At 41.2% G+C, this 17,297-nt stretch overlaps 1 protein-coding gene and 1 pseudogene across 3 annotated transcripts; one reads left to right on the forward strand and one right to left on the reverse strand.

Moving 5' to 3' along the window:
• Positions 1 to 2,957: 2,957 nt before the first annotated feature.
• LOC122662434 (trithorax group protein osa-like) lies at positions 2,958 to 8,859 on the reverse strand. Of its 3 annotated transcripts, none has more exons than XR_006333022.1 (6): positions 8,567 to 8,859; positions 8,245 to 8,460; positions 3,847 to 8,154; positions 3,430 to 3,617; positions 3,120 to 3,307; positions 2,958 to 3,050 (listed from the first exon to the last, which is right to left on the reverse strand). XR_006333022.1 is itself a non-coding variant. In XM_043858079.1 (6 exons), the coding sequence occupies exons 1-6, from the start codon at positions 8,771 to 8,773 to the stop codon at positions 3,229 to 3,231; spliced, it is 4,785 nt and encodes a 1,594-aa protein (XP_043714014.1). In that variant the 5' UTR covers positions 8,774 to 8,859; the 3' UTR covers positions 2,958 to 3,228. The 3 variants fall into 3 exon arrangements, 2 of the variants coding, with proteins under 2 accessions (XP_043714014.1, XP_043714007.1); XM_043858079.1 differs by having other exon boundaries at positions 2,958 to 3,307; positions 3,847 to 7,458; positions 7,672 to 8,154; XM_043858072.1 differs by having other exon boundaries at positions 3,228 to 3,307.
• Positions 8,860 to 13,844: 4,985 nt separating this feature from the next.
• Positions 13,845 to 17,228, forward strand: LOC122668002 (annotated as a pseudogene).
• Positions 17,229 to 17,297: the final 69 nt, after the last annotated feature.

Below are 17,297 nucleotides of genomic sequence, written 5' to 3' on the forward strand. Positions count from 1 at the left end.
CTCTCCATCCAAAGGTCAATAAGATGATAGCGTACAAGATTCTATTACAACCTGCTAGTCTGTACTTGAATGTTATGCTCTTCTTCTTTAAACAACAGAAACGAAATAGAAGACAACAACGGGATCTAATCTAAGTAAATGTAGGAAAACCAGGGGTTAGGAATCCCATTGGGGGGAAAACCCTAACCAAAAAAAAAGTGTTTATAACATTAAACAAAGATACAACTTGATTGTAGACAATTAATTACGCAGATGTTAGCAAAACATGGTATAATTGATGCTCCACTAACCGACACATATGTGTAATATAAACTAAGGAAAGATGAATGGCATTATGTGGCAATCTTCACATACAACCAGAGAGAGGAAACACCTGGCATGAAAGCCTATCAAAGAGAATCAGGATAAAATGGAAACAAGCAAAGGGTTTTAAAAAGATAGATTCTGGTTTAGGAGGGTAAAATGCATGAATGTAACAAACCAAATTACAATCAGAAAAGGGGGGAGCAAAGGAATCATATTCGGTAAGGAAAATCTCAGTAAGACACAGAGTTTGTGGAGGACGGATGAAAGCATAGGTCTACAGGGAGAAAAAGAAGTTCTACTGGAAGTTCTAAAGGCAGAGTTCCAATCATCAGAACAGAGCCAATCTTTAATGGAAGAGAATTAGTGTTGAAAATTAATGTAAACAAGAAGGGTTAACAGATAGAAACAGTAGATGTTGAACAAGTAGCAGAAACCATTAAAGAAAGATGCACAAAAAGAAACCTTGACGCTAATTGTTTCTAACAACTTCAGTACTCAATGAAATCTTCAAGGTCAAAAGGTTTTATTTCTGAAACAACAGCGACAAAACAATTGCATTGCTTTATAAGATGCAAGGTTGGACACCCCAAGTCGGCATTCACATTTGGACCCTTGATTAATCCCAAAGTTCGAGACAAAACGAAAAATACCTAAACTAAAAGAAAACTAAGCCAACCAAAGGGGAATACTAAAACAAATCAGGCCTGCATGTCCTAAGGTGGGACCAAAATTAAAATTATACAAAATAACCTTACAGAAAAACTGAGAAGAAATATGATTACTAATGAAGCTGCTATTTTAAATCCCTTAGTTTAGACCTGAAAAATGACTCGATGTCACTCCTACAACAAATTGAAGTCCATTCATTCACACACCACATAAGAACTTCGGTGCAGCATCATCACATGATACAATAAAAAGGGCATACCCAGTGCACAATGCTCCCGCCACTGCGGGGTCTGGGGAGAGTCATAATATACGCAGCCTGACCCCCACTTCACAGAGAGGCTGTTTCCCAACTCAAACCCGTGACCACAAGGTAGCAATGGAGCAACTTTACTTCGGCTTTATATTTTGTCCACATGATACAATGTGGACAAAATATAAAGCCAAAGTAAGACGATCTATGTATAAAACAAAACAAGAATGACGTTCCCAAGTCTGAATTTCATCACTAATGGTTATATAACATTGTTACACCATTGCTTCCCAGGTTATTCCTTCTGCTCACACACCAATTCTTCACAATCTCCAATTGCACTAAATTCCAGGTAAAGAATCTTCATTCCACTGTTGAAGATTTTATTTTATTTTCAACACATCACTAACTCTTTGTACTGTTTAACAATGGATTTATCTTCCATTTCGGATGCTATTCCACGTGTTAGTCACTTAGTCTTCTACATACTACAAGCTACGTGTACCGTCTCCTTTTCCTTCTTTTTCCCTGTTTGTCTTTTAGCAACTCTTCACCATCTTCTTCTGACAAAATATTCAAAATTATGAATCCAAATTCACTAATTTTGCACAAAACAGCATATTGTTCTGTATTTTATACCCTCATATCCTCATTCTGGACAATCTTGTTTTAGACAACCAACAGGTAAGTTTTCATTAACGTATACAATAAAATTGTTACAAGTATTCTAAGAAAACATGTACCCAACAGCGAGCAATAAGCACAGGGAAGATAATCAAGAAAGGCCACTTCCACCAACCAGACATCAACTCCAAATGCTTTTCCAGGCAGATCTCCCAATGCTTTTAACATCCATAACATAGTTGTCACAGCGTCTAGGCGACCCAAGGCGTTGGAGAGGGTCAAAAAGCAAGGCGACCAAGGCGCCCACCTGGGTGACGCCTTGACAACTATGATCCATAACCTCGTTCAACGTATTATAACCCAAATAAAGCATTAGATAGTAGATACATCCCGCAGGGTTCTCTCAGTTCAAGCAATGATAGCATTTTAACAGATTTTTGGGCGACAACAAAAGACAATATATTACAGTTATGGGCTAGCGGAAGTGACATGAAACACCTAGAGCAGCAATTGTATTCTACCTGGAGGATATAAAAAACAGAGGATACCAAAAAGGCTTGCTTGATGTAGCATGAAGATAAGTGTAATTAGCCCACGATACAAAGCAAACAGGACAATCAGAGTCTGAGTAACTTTAAACATAAATGTCCTTGTAGAAAAAGTCTTTGCGCAAAAGACTGTTCAATCCTTAAATTATTTAAGAAATAACTGCACAAATATCAGGTCAAACACCAGGAACAAAGATGAACTATGAAAGAAGAGAAATCCCTAACCCAATTATGGAACAAAGACCAAAACCAAATGAATCAGCAAGATTTGCTCATACAACTAGGGACCAGAGCAAAAAACCAAGGCAAGAAAAGAATAAGTACGAACCATGAAGAAAAAAGAGATTATAAGGCCCAGGCAACCATCCAGTTCCACACAATCAAATGGTAAAAAGAAAATTGAAAAGACGGGGCTTGCACACAAAATAAGATGGTCATTTAACAACAACAAATAACTATTAGAAAGCGCAAATAGTGGCTTCTAGGCCTGATAAATTGCAGTAGAATCATAGCTCATTACACTATTAAAAAAAGGACGATGTTGGTATGGAACTATTCCCTTGCAAGCTAAAGAAGCCACAATTGCAAACAAACTTAACTTGCCACAGAAACTTCAGTTCCAAGGAACCATCTCCATTAAACACGGCAGCGACCTGAAACAATAAAACTGCATAAACCACCCCGAAAGCAAAAAAGCAGACATAGAAGGGTTAACCACCTACATGTCTCTGATGCAAAATTACTGAAGGGAAAAAAAAATGACTTCCAGGCAGCAAACAATCAAGTTCCATCCAGAATTGGCAGTTTGATCAAAGTTGAAGTAGCATTGCCTTAATGTCTATTACCACGACTCTCAAAATTGGCCTTCCTGGACTTGCTTGCATCTTCAACAGTATGGTCATCCGAAGCTCTACAAGCCAAAACAAAACCCCACAGTCAAACAGAAATGTCATTCCTCAATATGAGTATAAGGTTCACACCTGTAGCAGCAAACTGCAGCATTATCACACAAAAACCTACAAAGTAACCTACAATTTCTGTTTCTTGACATTGTCCTTCTTGATGCTCAGGACCATATCCATTGCCATCTTCTGGTGCTCTCTCCTTTGGGAATGCAGGTCCAGACCTTCAACGGTTTCACAATCAATTTTACATATACGGCACCATCCCATGCTTCCTGGCTTCCTCTTTCTTGTGTGATTAAAGGATTCCATGTCACCCTGAAGAGTTGACAACAATATGAAGACACATTAGACAATCAAGCCCATCCAACAAAATGTAAACCATATATCATTCACTGAATCTATATTTCAAACAATGCACCATGCATGTCCAGGAACCCCCCCCCCCAAAAAAAATAAAAAAATAAATAACAAACACACACAAATTTTGAGCAAAAGAAAGATATCTAAAATAGAAGAGGATATAACAACTGAATTTGCCACTTACAGGAAAAAATCCACCATCATTTGGAAATCCTGAAATAGGATAGCTGCCCCCAACTCCAGGTTCACTGAGGTGTCCCCTCATTGATTCTACAATTCGCAGATGAGAAGGCAAATTCCCAGGCCCAGACAACTCACCGATACGTAAATGGCTGGGGAAAGCACTAAAACCAGCTGGCTCACCCATCCTGGTATGACCAGGCAAGTTCCGTGGACCCAACGGTTCACCTCCTCTTAAATGACTTAAACTACCAGGTCCAAAAGGTCCATTGTACCGCAAATGACTGGGTAGAATGTCTGAACCAACCAAATCATTACTCCTCAGATGGACAGGCAAAGCACCAGATCCCATGTGCTCACCTATTTGCAGGTTCCCAGGACCATCAGAATCACCTCTTCGCATATGGCCAGGCAACATAGGAAACTTACTATCATGAAATGCACTGCCAACTGAATCTGAAGGAAGATTGAAAGGCTTGGATCGTTCACCAAAAAAACGTGACTCTCGGTCATCCATATCTTCCAGGCGTGACTGAGTACCCAATGGAAAACCAGCAGAAATGCTCCCAAATCTGCTATGGTATTCTCTACCAGGACTTCTTGGAGGTCCCATACAATCCACATGATGCCCACCAAATTCAGAGATAGGTCCAAGGAACTCTGAGTGAGCTCCAGCCGGATCAACCTTTCTTCCAATCTTATCATCATGAAAGCCAGCTGACCTAGCTCTTTCTCCCGAATCCAAAGGATGTCCTGACAAACCACCAGGTTGATAAGGAGGCAACAATCCTGAACTAGCAGCACTGGCACCAACATCCAATTTGGATCCAGCATTACGACCAAAAGCAGGTGCCCTATCGAGGTGTCTCGGTGCTGCATCCATGCCAAAGCCTTTATGCCTTGACGAGAAGTAACTTTTAAACGTAGGACCAGACTCATCTAGATGAGCTGGCCTTGGGAACTGCTTCAGATCTTCCTCAAACTCTCTTTGACCAAACATGTGCCTACCCGGTTCCATCGGGATCTGCTCGAAGCACTCCACCGATAGCTGGCTGAAGCCTTCCTGTGGAAATCGTCTATATCTCTCATCTGGCAACGACTTAACTCTTTCGTCCTGCAAACCATGTGGAAACAATTGGTCCTGTCCCCCAGCAGTCACACCCTTTCCCAGGACCCCATTCATTTTCATCTTATTAGAATGCATAGAATCCTGCCCAAATGGAATGCGTACTGGAAGTACCGACAGATTTGAATCAGGTTGTCCACCTTCAATATAACCAGGCTTCTTATTCACAAGCATTTCAGTTTCCATAGGATTAGTAGGACGTGGCTGTCCCATCTGACCTACAATACCATGTGGAGGTCCTCTCACCATCATTGATCCATGCGACTCAAATGGCCCAGGTGGTGGCCCACCCAACGGGGGTCCTCTAATAGACTCACCTTGAGAAATTCTGGGATCTCCAGCATAGGGAGGGGGAACAATACCTTGATTTTGATACCCTCGGGGCACCATAGATTGTGGTTCAACAAGACCTTTCTGGGGAGCCAGATGAGCTGGACCCCTCCCAAATGACGCCAAGGAGCCTGGGCCTTGAACCACACCAGGGACAATTTCAGCATGAAAAGTACCTTGAGGCTGCTTCACCATTGGTTGCTGGAAATGTTCAGGTGGAATAGATGACTGACCTTGCTGCGGTAAATGTAAATGGGAATTATACCCTTGAGGCCTCATTTGGACCAGAGGCTGCCCTGGTACATGCATTTGAGGTGGAGGCATTGATGATTGTAACATCTGATCAGGAGCAGGAGGTCTTTGCTGGTGAGGAGGAGGAGCTCCATAATGCATAGGTTGTTGGCTAAGACCAGGTCGAGGAAAATGAGATTGGGCCACATTTCTATCCCGATAGCCATGGAGAGGAAGAATCTGCAAGTTGTCTCTTTCACCTGCAGGAAAAGACTGTGCAACTCCTGCATTCACTGGCTTGCTCATATCCTGACCTTCAGTCATCTCCATTTGAGGGGCATCCTGAATTTCCATGGTTTCCAGCAGGGCATTCTCCTCGGAACCACTATGAACATCTTCATGGCTCTTAGCCCCACCTGGAGATGGCTCTGACAACTTCTCACTAGCTTCTTCCTTCACTATCCGCTTAATCACCAGTTCCTCGGATGCATTTTCCGGCACCTTCGATCTGAGGTGTTTTCCCAGTGCCTGGGAAGAGCCTAGAATCTCCTTAACAGCCAGATCAGACTGGCTGTTCTTACTTTCATCTTGATTGACGTGCTTTTCTTCATCAATCACAGACTTGGGAGCCTTAAGCTCTAATGAATCAGGATCGTGAGAAGATGCGATAATTGAACTATTTCCCTCATTTCCACTGGTCTTGAGAGAAGCTGTATCATTTTCAATCCCATTTGCACTTTTCTCACGCTTGGAATCACCCGGCTTCTCAAAAGATGTTGGCTTTGATGCAGCTTGTGCATAAGCTGCTGAGACATTTGTCCCAGACTCTGTTGTGGGCAGAGCAGGAAACAAGGCATTCTGGCCGCCAGATTGTGAAAGTGCGGGCTGATGAATGTAACCAAGATGTTGTTCCAAAGATGAATGTGGACGGATGCCTGCACTTGATGGATAATTTTGATTTTGAGACGGCTGATTTGGACCAGACTGCATTGGCTTACCATAACCCATCCCTGCAGGTCCTCCAGGAGACTGTGGAAATGGTTGTTGTGGCACCCCATGATTTGGCATCATAGGCCTTGCAGCAAGATTTTGCAATGGCTTGGGTTGTAAGCCATGTCCCAGTGGAATGTTCTGCTGCAACTGAGGATTGCCATAAGCATGTTGCTGCAAAGATGGTGGGCCTAAAGGGCGTAACTGAGACTGCGCGGGCTGCGGCGGTGGCGGTGGCGGTGGCGGTGGTGGTGGCAGTTGCTGCTGCTTCTGCGTGAAGAGACCTTGTTGATGGGCCTGATTTTGAACCGAACCAGGCGTTTGCCCAGGGAAAGGATGGGAAGGATGCAAATGCCCAGATGCCTGCTGGTGAAACTCTTGCACCTGTTGCTGAAGCACAAAAGGCTGTTGTTGGGGTGGATGTATACCAGGGAGCTGGTCTAATGGTTGACCAGCATGAGGCTGTTGCATAGGAGGAATATTTAGATGTTGACCCTGCTGAGGCAGCATGGGTGGCTTTTGCTGCTGTTGCACTGGACCATGAGATTGGGGTGGACGCATTTGCTGTGGTTGCTGATGAGGGAACTGACTCTGCATTTGAACAGAATGTTGTGGTTGGTGCGGCAAACCTTGCTGCTGAGGGTGCACATAAGCAGGATGTTGTGGGACACCTGGCAACAATTGTTGGTGACTGTGAGGAGGTTGTAGATAGGATTGGTGGCCTGTAACTGCATGAGCTAATGGATGTTGTGGCTGAGGCTGTGGATGGGGCTGGGTCTGCACCTGTGGCTGGGATTGAGGCTGAGGCTGAGGCTGAGGCTGAGGCTGAGGCTGAGGCTGGGGCTGGGGCTGGGGCTGGGATTGAGGCGGCATAGGGGGCTGAGGTTGAGGGTGGGCATGATGTTGGGAATGTGGATGAATTTGAGGTTGAGGATGAGGATGGGCTGGATGCTGCTGTTGATGAGGCTGAGCCGGTGAAAATGGCTGAGGATGTTGGTGCCCCTGGAAAGGTGGTTGTGCCACTTGTTGAAGTTGCTGCTGAGAGTTGACCTGTCCTTGCGTTTGAGGTTGCACAGCCACAGGAGCCTGGGGCTGTGCATGAGGTTGAGACTGAGCATGTGGCTGCGGTTGGTGTTGAAGCTGTGCCTGCGGTTGCACCGCTGGCTGGGCATATGCTTGTAGCTGGGACTGAGGTTGGGCCTGTGGTTGCATATACACCTGGGGTGGGTGCTGTCCTGGTACATGTGGGGGACGAGCCTGTAGGTGTTGCTGCTGATATTGCTGATGGGCTTGTTGTTGGTACGGATCATAATGCTGATATTGTTGTTGATGGATATCGTATCCAGGGTATTGTTGATAGTATTGTTGGTATACCTGTTGCTGCTGCTGATACCACTGCTCTGGAGTTGGCATAGCCTGAGCTACAGCTTGGGGCTGAACACTGGCACTGGCTTGATTTTGATCTTGTCCAGACACAGGTACCACATTGGTCTGAGATGACTGGCCAGAAAAGGCTTGAGATGCCGGTGCCCCTGCTGGAGCACCCGCTTGGTTTTGTTCGGTTGCAGTTGCAGCACCTGATGTAGAGGTTGCATCCTGGGCAACCTCAGTTTGCTGTGCTTGAGGCTGCACACCCTGTTATTAAACCAATATAGTTATCTTATTGTAATAAGAAAAACTCAACCAAGAAAAATAATACAAACAAGGAAGCTGTCCCACACTCACCGAGCAGTTCTGTGCATGTTCTTGTACTTGCCGATGTACAATTTGAGTACCACACCTGTTGCATACAACCGGGGAATTGCCAAAGGAACATCCAGCACAATGCGATGTGCATTCTGATAATGTACCCTGCCATGTGCATCCACTCCTGTGATAGAGACAGTGAACAGAAATTTTATCGATGGTTTCAGCAAGAGCTTTATTTGATTCCACGAGAGGCTGCAAGGAACAAAATAGAATAAAAAAAAAATTAACAGCAATATATGACAAGATCGGAACCGAAATAGTACAGTCTAATACAGTAAATATCAGGAGACGGGAAAACCTTTGAATCTGCTTCAGTCACCAGGTAGCCATCATAAGGGCAGGCACGCGTAGTGCTTATAACATATGTTAAGCAAGGCTTGCAGTATAAATGAGTACACTGTGATTGTATGGCTTCATTTGGGTAGACAAGCAAACGACAAACAGGACAGAAGTATTCACCAGCAAGAGACTGAATGTTCAGAATGCACTCATTATCAAATCCCATGTTGATGGAGAGAAGTTCCGTTCAGCTCCTGTTGCAAATCAGGTTAATCAGCGTATAGGCGTGATGGTAGGAGACCTACCTATCAGAACTCCAGAGAGTCAGTAACCACATCAGCTTTCGTTGCCTATCTTGTAGCCAATAGAGAGGGAGTGAGTGTGAGTGTGAGTGTGAGTGTGAGTGTGAGTGTGAGTGTGAGTGTGAGTGTGAGTGTGTGTCGTTGCCTATCTTGTAACCAATAGTGTGTGTGTGTGTGTGTGTGTGTGTGCGCATACGCATTAGCAGATAAGTCTATTCCAGTCATCACGGAACCTAGGCAACCCAAGGCGTTGGAGGACCGCCAAAGTGCTTAGCCAACAAGGCACCCACCTAGATGTTGCCTAAGCACCCTATTTTATACAAATATATATATATTATTGAGTATAGCAATGATATAATTATATGCTTATAAGCTACATCAAGAATCAACATAAAAGCAATATCAATGCAATATGGTATAATTGTGCTACATTGCTCGTAACGACCTAAAATGAGAAAATTAACAAAAAATGAAGAAAGTACAGGATATAAAGAAGCATACTTCTAACAGCCCATTAAAGCTACACATTCATCAATAAATTAACAGCCTCTCAAAACAACAATACTTCAGCAACAGCAAACCCAATCAACAAATGCTAACTAATAGTTTCTTAAGTTGAATTCAAGAATCAAAAGAGTGATCATGATCTTGACCTGCACTCTCAACTCTCGACATATTTTATGAATACTAAACAGCAAGTATAGATGAAACTTGAGAGTAAAACTAATGAGACTGTGAGAAAGCAAGTTGCAAAACAACAAATAAAGTTAAAAAACATTTTTCCTTTGGCCTTGGTTTGTTACCACACAGCAATAAAATTTTTCACATGTCATGTAAGAATATAGAAGAATTTCATACACTTTCACATATCAAGCAATAAGAACAAAGAATTAAGAATATAGAAGAATTCCAGACTTCAACCTAACTCTTCATACAGTTACACAACTAAACCTAACCAAGTAACCAATTCACCATTGTATGCACACACAGATTTGAGGTGTAAATGACATTGGAGAATCAATAACAATTACCAAATTTGGAAGACTGAGGTTCTACGATAATCGAACTACTAAGAAAAAGACAAGAAGCAATAGAAAAAAAATTAAGGTAAAATAGAACTGAAGAGGAGAAGAAGAAGTAGAAGAAACAAGGGGAAAAAACGAAATCAAATAACAAGAAGAAGCAGAAGATGAAGGAGAAAAGAAAACAGAACCAAAGAAGAAGATGAAGAACATGACATGGAATAAGAAAAAAGGAGAGGAAAACAAAAAGAACAGAGTCGGAGAGGAGTAGAAGAAAAATTGGGGGGGGGCGGGGGAAACAGAATAGAACGTGACGATGAAGAAGAAGAAAGAGAAAGAAACAAAAAAAACACAGTACATACCGGAAAGGGTGCCGCCAGAAAGATAAGAGTAACGCTGGAAACGAGAGGGTGCCGCCGGAAAGGGAAGAGTAACCAGGTTCAGGTAGGGTTTGCAGCGTGAAGCTTTGAGAATTAAATTGAATCGGACATCTTATTATGGTCTTGTTTTTTGTTTTTTGTTTTTTGTGTTTTTTGGGGGTGAAATCCCCTAAAACTTGATTCCATACATCTCACTCACATTGTAATCTATACATAAACCAATAAAAATATTAAAAATAATATTATTTTATAGAAAATGGAAAATTACCAAATTACTTGCAATTGGGTGTCATGCTACAAAAATACCTAGCAAAAGTTTGGGTTTACTATAATACTTAATGGGGGCGCGGTTCACTGTGCCCGCACATGGGGGTGGACACAATGACCACCCTGCCCTCCTGAGTGGCAGGCCCATGTGCCTGGGTGCAACCTGCGCTGTGGCACAAAAAATATTTTCTCTACTTAATATACCCCGTGTTTGGACGCAGGCGCACACTCCCCTACAAAAAAACTTTCTTCCTATAAGAATATGGGAAAAAATTTTACTACTACATTCCTGCTACAAGACTGTCAGCCAAGAAAATGGAATAATTCCCTTTCTCTTTCAGTTCATAAATACCCTCTTAGGGTTTATTATTTTCTAAAATACCCTTTAAGATCCTATTTTGTTGACTACCAGCTTTGTAGTGTAGCAACAAAATTTTGTCTAAGAATACATACTACGAAATTATCCAAAACTGTAAATGCAATAAATAACGGAGTCATTAGCCTATGATCAACATTACGAGTCCACATGCCAATGTAGCAAATAGTCAATCAACAATACCTCTCTCACTCCATCCTTCTCACCACCATCACTTCTCCTCATAAATGTGTCGGAACTCCAACGTTCCTCCACCGTGGTTTGCTTGAGTTCCTAGCTTCTCGTAGCTCCATTGAATCTCCATCAAATATCATCTTCGCGACTTAATATCCAATGTTCCTCCAACGTGGTTTGCTTGAATTCCTCCATAGGTGAAAGAATTTTGTATTTTCTATCACCACATTTCAACCACCTAATATGGGATTTTCTGCCCAATACTTTTCTTGCACTGAGGATTGCCTTCTGAAGACCTTGTTTGGCCACTCTCACATTCAAAAAGTTGATCATTCAAGCCCACCATTTTCAATTGTCTTCTTGATATCCAGTAAAACCAACTTTGTCCTACTTACCTCATTGTCTACTTGGAGAAACTATTCCCCTAGACATGATCTAAGACTCTTGAGCTTCTGAGTTTCATTTCTCATGATAATTTCACTATGGCTCCGTTTGTTTCGGCGTAAAATTTTATCTCGAAATTATTCCTTGGTAAATTTTAATTACTTTGTAAATGTAAAATTGTATATGTTGGAATTTTTTTCAATGTTTTTTTCTATAATAAAAAAAAAACAAAACATTGGAACACTTTTCTGTTAGAACAATCAAGGGTTTTGTCAAATCCGAATTCGTCTCCATACAGATCCCTAGAACACGATTAAATCAAAATAAACAGGGAAAGCAAAGTGTACCCGGCACCCTCGTGTGTTGATGAAGAACACATAAGAACACCTCCATAAGCAGCATCGATCTGTCAGAGAATGAATGCAATCCGCGATGGGGATCTTCTGCCGCCTCCTAAACTCTCCCATAGCTCCCTTTCTTGTGGAGAAAAGAGAAAAGGGAATAGTGACTACAGGGACCTCTCATCAATTGTATTTATAATACTCCTCAAAACCCTAACTCACTTCCACAATGGGCCAGGCCAAGCCGGTCCATCTCAATAAAATAGTAGCAACCACGTCAGTCCTTGTATTTCTTGATTCCCATCAGTGATCGACCCGATAATTAATTAAGTCCACACTCGTCTCATCTTGGAAAAATCTTAACATCTTCAACATGTAAGATTTTACGTACATGTCAATTTTTTTGAAATGAAAATTTCTAGGTAAAATTTTATGCCGAAACAAATAGAGCCTATAGAGATGAAGTCTTCATGATCCAGAGTCCAAAACAATCAACAAAGGATTGTGATCTGAAGATATACGAGGAAGAACACGTTGAAAACAATTTTGAACCAATCTCACCAGGCCTCATTACCAAAACATCTGTCTAATTAACATGCCCCTTTTAATAAGGAATATTTAAGGTTATCGAATTTGTAGATGTCTTTTTTTCGTTGTTCGCCATATAAACTAAAAATTTAAAATCCTTAGCTCCATCTCATCGATCATTAGAATTGAATATGTTTGGGACAAATTCATTACTTCATGTTGTTTCTAATTGTTTATGAGCTTTATTGAACTTTATTTGTTTGATTTTGCTTAGTCGTCTGCTTACCTTCAATGTACATATTTCTGCTTTAATTTCTATAAAAAGGACTTCAAAGGATTGTCATGCCATGAAAAGGGACATAGTTTGTCTATTTATTTCTTTTTCTTTTATTCTAAAAAGAAAAAATTTGCCTTTGTGGCCAGCAACTTCCATCAGCTCCACAGTTAACTATGAAAAAGATCCGGTGCATCTGGGCAGTCGGGCTGCATGTGCAGCGCCAAACTCATGGCAATGCGCTTTGATCGTTTTACCCTTATTTGGACAAGGCACTTGGGCAGGGATAAGGTGATCAAAACACACCACCTTGAGTCTGGTGCTACACATGCAGCCCAACTATTCGGATGCACACGATCCAAGACTACGTCAACTACTAGTCAAATCGCCCACAAATTTTATGGTCATTAGTCTTACGGACCTTACCTACTCGTAGGTTTGTTATCGGCAACTTCCGTCAGCTTCACAGCTAATCGCCGTGTCAAATACGGGTCAAAAACTTTCCCCCTTACTTAATTAGGTAGCACCAAAAAAATAAATCAGAAAAGAAATATTCAAATATGGAGAAAGCTTTCCTCCACCCCGTGGTGAAGGAGAAAATACTTGTCAAATTCAGTCTCGGCCCAATAGTTTCTCTCATGCTATGCCTTTTCGAAGACCATTAGCATCAAGGTAGACCCAAAGTCAATGCTGTAGCAACTAATGCCTACACATTATGGTCCTCAGTCGCCACCCATTTCATACGTTTGTGGTTGAACAACGAGTCAAGTCACCGTAGAAAGTCCTAATGAGGCAATACGGGTAAGGCCCAATGAAGTAGCGGGAACTTTATCCGCTCTATATTGGAGGCGTTGCTGTGCGCATCGTGCGGTACAGCAACGACCATGTGTGCATAGTGGGGTCTGTTGTACACATATATCCGCTGTTGTACTGCACGATAGCACAGCAGCGGATAAAAATTTGAAGTAACGGGTTGCACACATCCCTGAGCATGCATCGAAATGTGTGTCAGGCAGTTCAGTGGTTGGATGCTCATTAAGCACTCATTGGACGGATGTCTCCAAAGAGAGGAGCCCAACCAACCCAAATGAATGGGGTTAACCCGATCCAAACCAACCCGGGATCGAGGAACTGATGATGGCCCATTATATTTAATTATAAATATGGCATCAAACAGCTAGTTAAGTACAATCAATTAATCAATCAGAATTTTGACTTAGCAGTTCTACTCTTATCTAACAAGGCCATCATGGGTGGTGGTGGTGCTGCTGCTGCTGCTGTTCTTACATCTATTCATCAGTTTCTTCTTCTGCGCCTGCTTTTGGGTTTTCTATACCATGAAACCATTGTTGCAGGTTTCAGTGTGAGCTGCATAGAGGGAGAGAGACAGGCATTGCTCGAGTTCAAAAATGGTCTAAACGACAGTAATTCCGGGCGGCTTTCTTCTTGGATTGGTGAAGATTGCTGCACATGGAGAGGTGTGGGCTGCAACAATATGACCGGCCATGTCATCAAACTTGATCTACGAAATCAACCAGTATACGAAAATGAGTCAAGTTATTATGATGGATCAGATTCATATACATGTATGACTTCTTTGAGTGGAAAAATAACTCCTTCCTTGCTCAAATTGAAACAGTTGAATTACTTGGACCTCAGCTTCAACAATTTTCAAGGAACCCAGATTCCAAAATTCATTGGTTCACTCGAGAACTTGAGTTATCTCAATCTCTCTAATGCATCATTCAGTGGAACAATTCCTCCTCACCTTGGAAACTTGTCTAGATTGCAATATCTTGATCTCCATACTTCATATTTTGATGTTGGTCTAACCATCAACAATTTTCAGTGGCTTACTGGTCTATCTTCTTTGAGGTACCTAAACATGAATTATGTTAGATTTACAGGTAAGTCTTCAATTGATTGGATACAAGCTGTTACTATGCTTCCTTCTCTGTCAGAACTTCACCTATCCTACTGTCAACTCTCCAACATCCCTTTCTCTCTTCCATTTGCAAATTTCACTTATCTTTCTGTTCTTGAACTTTCCCACAACGACTTTAACTCCTTAATTCCTCCCTGGCTTTTTAATATTACTGGTCTTACTGTTCTTGATCTCAGATTGAATTATTTCAAAGGTTCTATTCCAGATACTTTTGCCAACACTAGTTCTCTTCAAAACCTTGACATATCATTTAATACAGACATTGGAGGAAGGATACCAAGAAGTTTGGGTTATCTTTGCAATTTGAAGAGGTTAGATCTATCACTATGCAGTAATATTAATGGCGAAATAACAGAATATGTGAACAGTTTGTCTATGTGCAATTCTAATAGCTTGGAGATACTAGATTTATGGGGGACTAAAGTTTCAGGTCTGATTCCATCCTCTATTGGAAACTTGTCGTCCTTGATAGAATTGGACCTCTCTGCAACTCAACTTTCAGGTAAACTTCCACCTTCTTTTGGAACTTTGTTGGATCTCTCCAATTTCTCCCCTCCCCCTCTTTTTTTGGGAAATTTTCAACTTTTTTTTATTGATTTTTTTGTTTGATGAGGACCTCTCTTAATTGAAACTTGTATTTTCAGGTCTAATTCCTGCATCTATTGGAAGATTGTTGTCTTTGGAAGCTCTAGTGCTCAGGAATTCTAAAATTTTAGGTTCAATTCCCTTATCTATAGGAAACATGTCATCCTTGTCAAAATTAGACCTCAGTGAAACTCAAATCACAGGTCCAATTCCTATGTCCATTGGAAGATTGTCATCCTTAAGTTTTTTAGACCTTTCTCACAATCAAATGGATTCAAATATTCCTGAATCTATTGGAGAACTTTCAGAGTTGGTACATTTGAATATATATAATAGTTCTTTGAAGGGAGTTATTTCAGAACACCACTTTAAGAATGTCAAAAGTTTAAAATTCTTAAGCATTGGTCTAGAAGCTCCAAATAAGCCCTTGGTTTTTGAAGTGAACAGGGATTGGATTCCAAGTTTTAGTCTGCAGGAGATGTATATGTCTGACCTACAAATGGGCCCCAATTTTCCTTCATGGCTTGCAACTCAAAAGGAACTCTTCAGAATAACTCTCAGAAATGTAGGAATTTCAGACACCATACCAGTTAGCTTTTGGAATTTATGTGCTGGGCAGAGGATAGAGAATTTGGTTCTCTCTCAAAATCAAATTAGTGGGAAGTTACCAAATTCATTGGAATTTTACAGTGCAGGTACAATAGATTTGAGTTTCAATCACATAGAGGGTTCTTTCCCACTTTGGTCTAATGTCACTTCTCTATTTCTTGGGACAAATTCCTCAGAACATTGGTGAAGTTTTAGGGTCTGGAGTAATCAATTTAGATTTTTCTGGGAATTTTTTAAGTGGGAGGATTCCATCTTCTATATGTGAACTAACAAGTCTGAGGTTTCTTACTCTTTCAAATAATAGTTTATGGGGGGAACTCCCTGATTGTTGGAAGGAAATGAAGGACTTGCTAGTTTTAGATTTAGCAAACAATAATCTTTCGGGGAAGATTCCTCAATCAATAGGTTCTTTGTCTTCATTGAATTATCTAATACTTGGTAACAACAACTTTCGAGGCAGGCTTCCTTCATCATTGCGAAACTGCAAATCTTTATGGAGTCTTGATCTTGGCAGAAATGGATTATCTGGAAACATACCAACATGGATAGGAGAAAGTCTATCGTATTTGGAAATTTCAGGGCTTCATCACAACTTTTTAACTGGAAAAATTCCTTCACAATTATGTAACCTTTCAATGCTTCACTTCTTGGACCTCTCACACAATATTCTGTCAGGATTCATACCACAATGTTTAGGCAATTTGAATGCTCTAAAACGAAATGATGCAGAAGAGATGAGATTTAATTATGAGGAACACATGATGGTAGTTACAAAAGGAAGAGAACTTGAATACAGCAGGACTCTTGACATGGTGAAGAGCATTGATCTTTCAAGCAATCATTTATCAGGAAAAATTCCAGATGAGATAACAAGGCTGGTGGGATTGGGTACCTAAAACTTATCAATGAATCATTTGACAGGAAAGATCCCAGAGAAGATAGGGAAATTGCGATATCTAGAAACCCTTGACCTCTCCATAAATCAACTTTCTGGTGAGATTCCTCCAAGTATATCTTCTCAAACTTTCTTGAGCCACTTGAACATGTCACATAACAATTTATCTGGGAGAATTCCATCAAGCAACCAGCTCCAGACCATCGGTGATGAATCCATTTATACCGGGAACTCTGGACTTTGTGGGTTGCCCCTAACTAATAATTGCCCACAAACTAACATATCTCCACCACCTCTCTCATATGCCAGAGTTGAGGGAGAAAATGAAGAAAAAACAGATGATGAATGGATGGATATGCTATGGTTTTACATCGGCATTGTCATGGGCTTCATTGTGGGATTTTGGAGTATTTGGGGCACTTTATTTTTAAAAAAATCTTGGAGGATTGCCTACTTTCGGTTTTGGTCATTATATTGAATTGGGAGAGGTGGAGGGGTGTTGTGGAGGAAGTTGGAGCTGATTAGAGGAAACAGATCTTTAGGGGCTCAAAGAAATTGATCGATGTCATCACCACGGCTGTCTTACCATGAGAGACAATAAAGGTACGTCATATGTGTTATTGGTGAAGTCAGATCTCAATCCAAAAAGTGTTGTGGTGATTCTTCAA

This window comes from Telopea speciosissima, chromosome 1, assembly GCF_018873765.1.
Source record: "Telopea speciosissima isolate NSW1024214 ecotype Mountain lineage chromosome 1, Tspe_v1, whole genome shotgun sequence".
NCBI classification, from domain to species: domain Eukaryota; kingdom Viridiplantae; phylum Streptophyta; class Magnoliopsida; order Proteales; family Proteaceae; genus Telopea; species Telopea speciosissima.

Bases quoted from the DNA above. Each gene is read 5' to 3' on its own strand.
- LOC122662434 (XM_043858072.1), bottom strand. From the start codon at position 8,773: ATGGGATTTGATAATGAGTGCATTCTGAACATTCAGTCTCTTGCTGGT. The intron at 8,461-8,566 runs GTTTTCCCGTCT...TGTTCCTTGCAG, and splicing joins TGACTGAAGCAGATTCAAAG to CCTCTCGTGGAATCAAATAA. The intron at 3,618-3,846 runs GTAAGTGGCAAA...TCAACTCTTCAG, and splicing joins ATGATGGTGGATTTTTTCCT to GGTGACATGGAATCCTTTAA.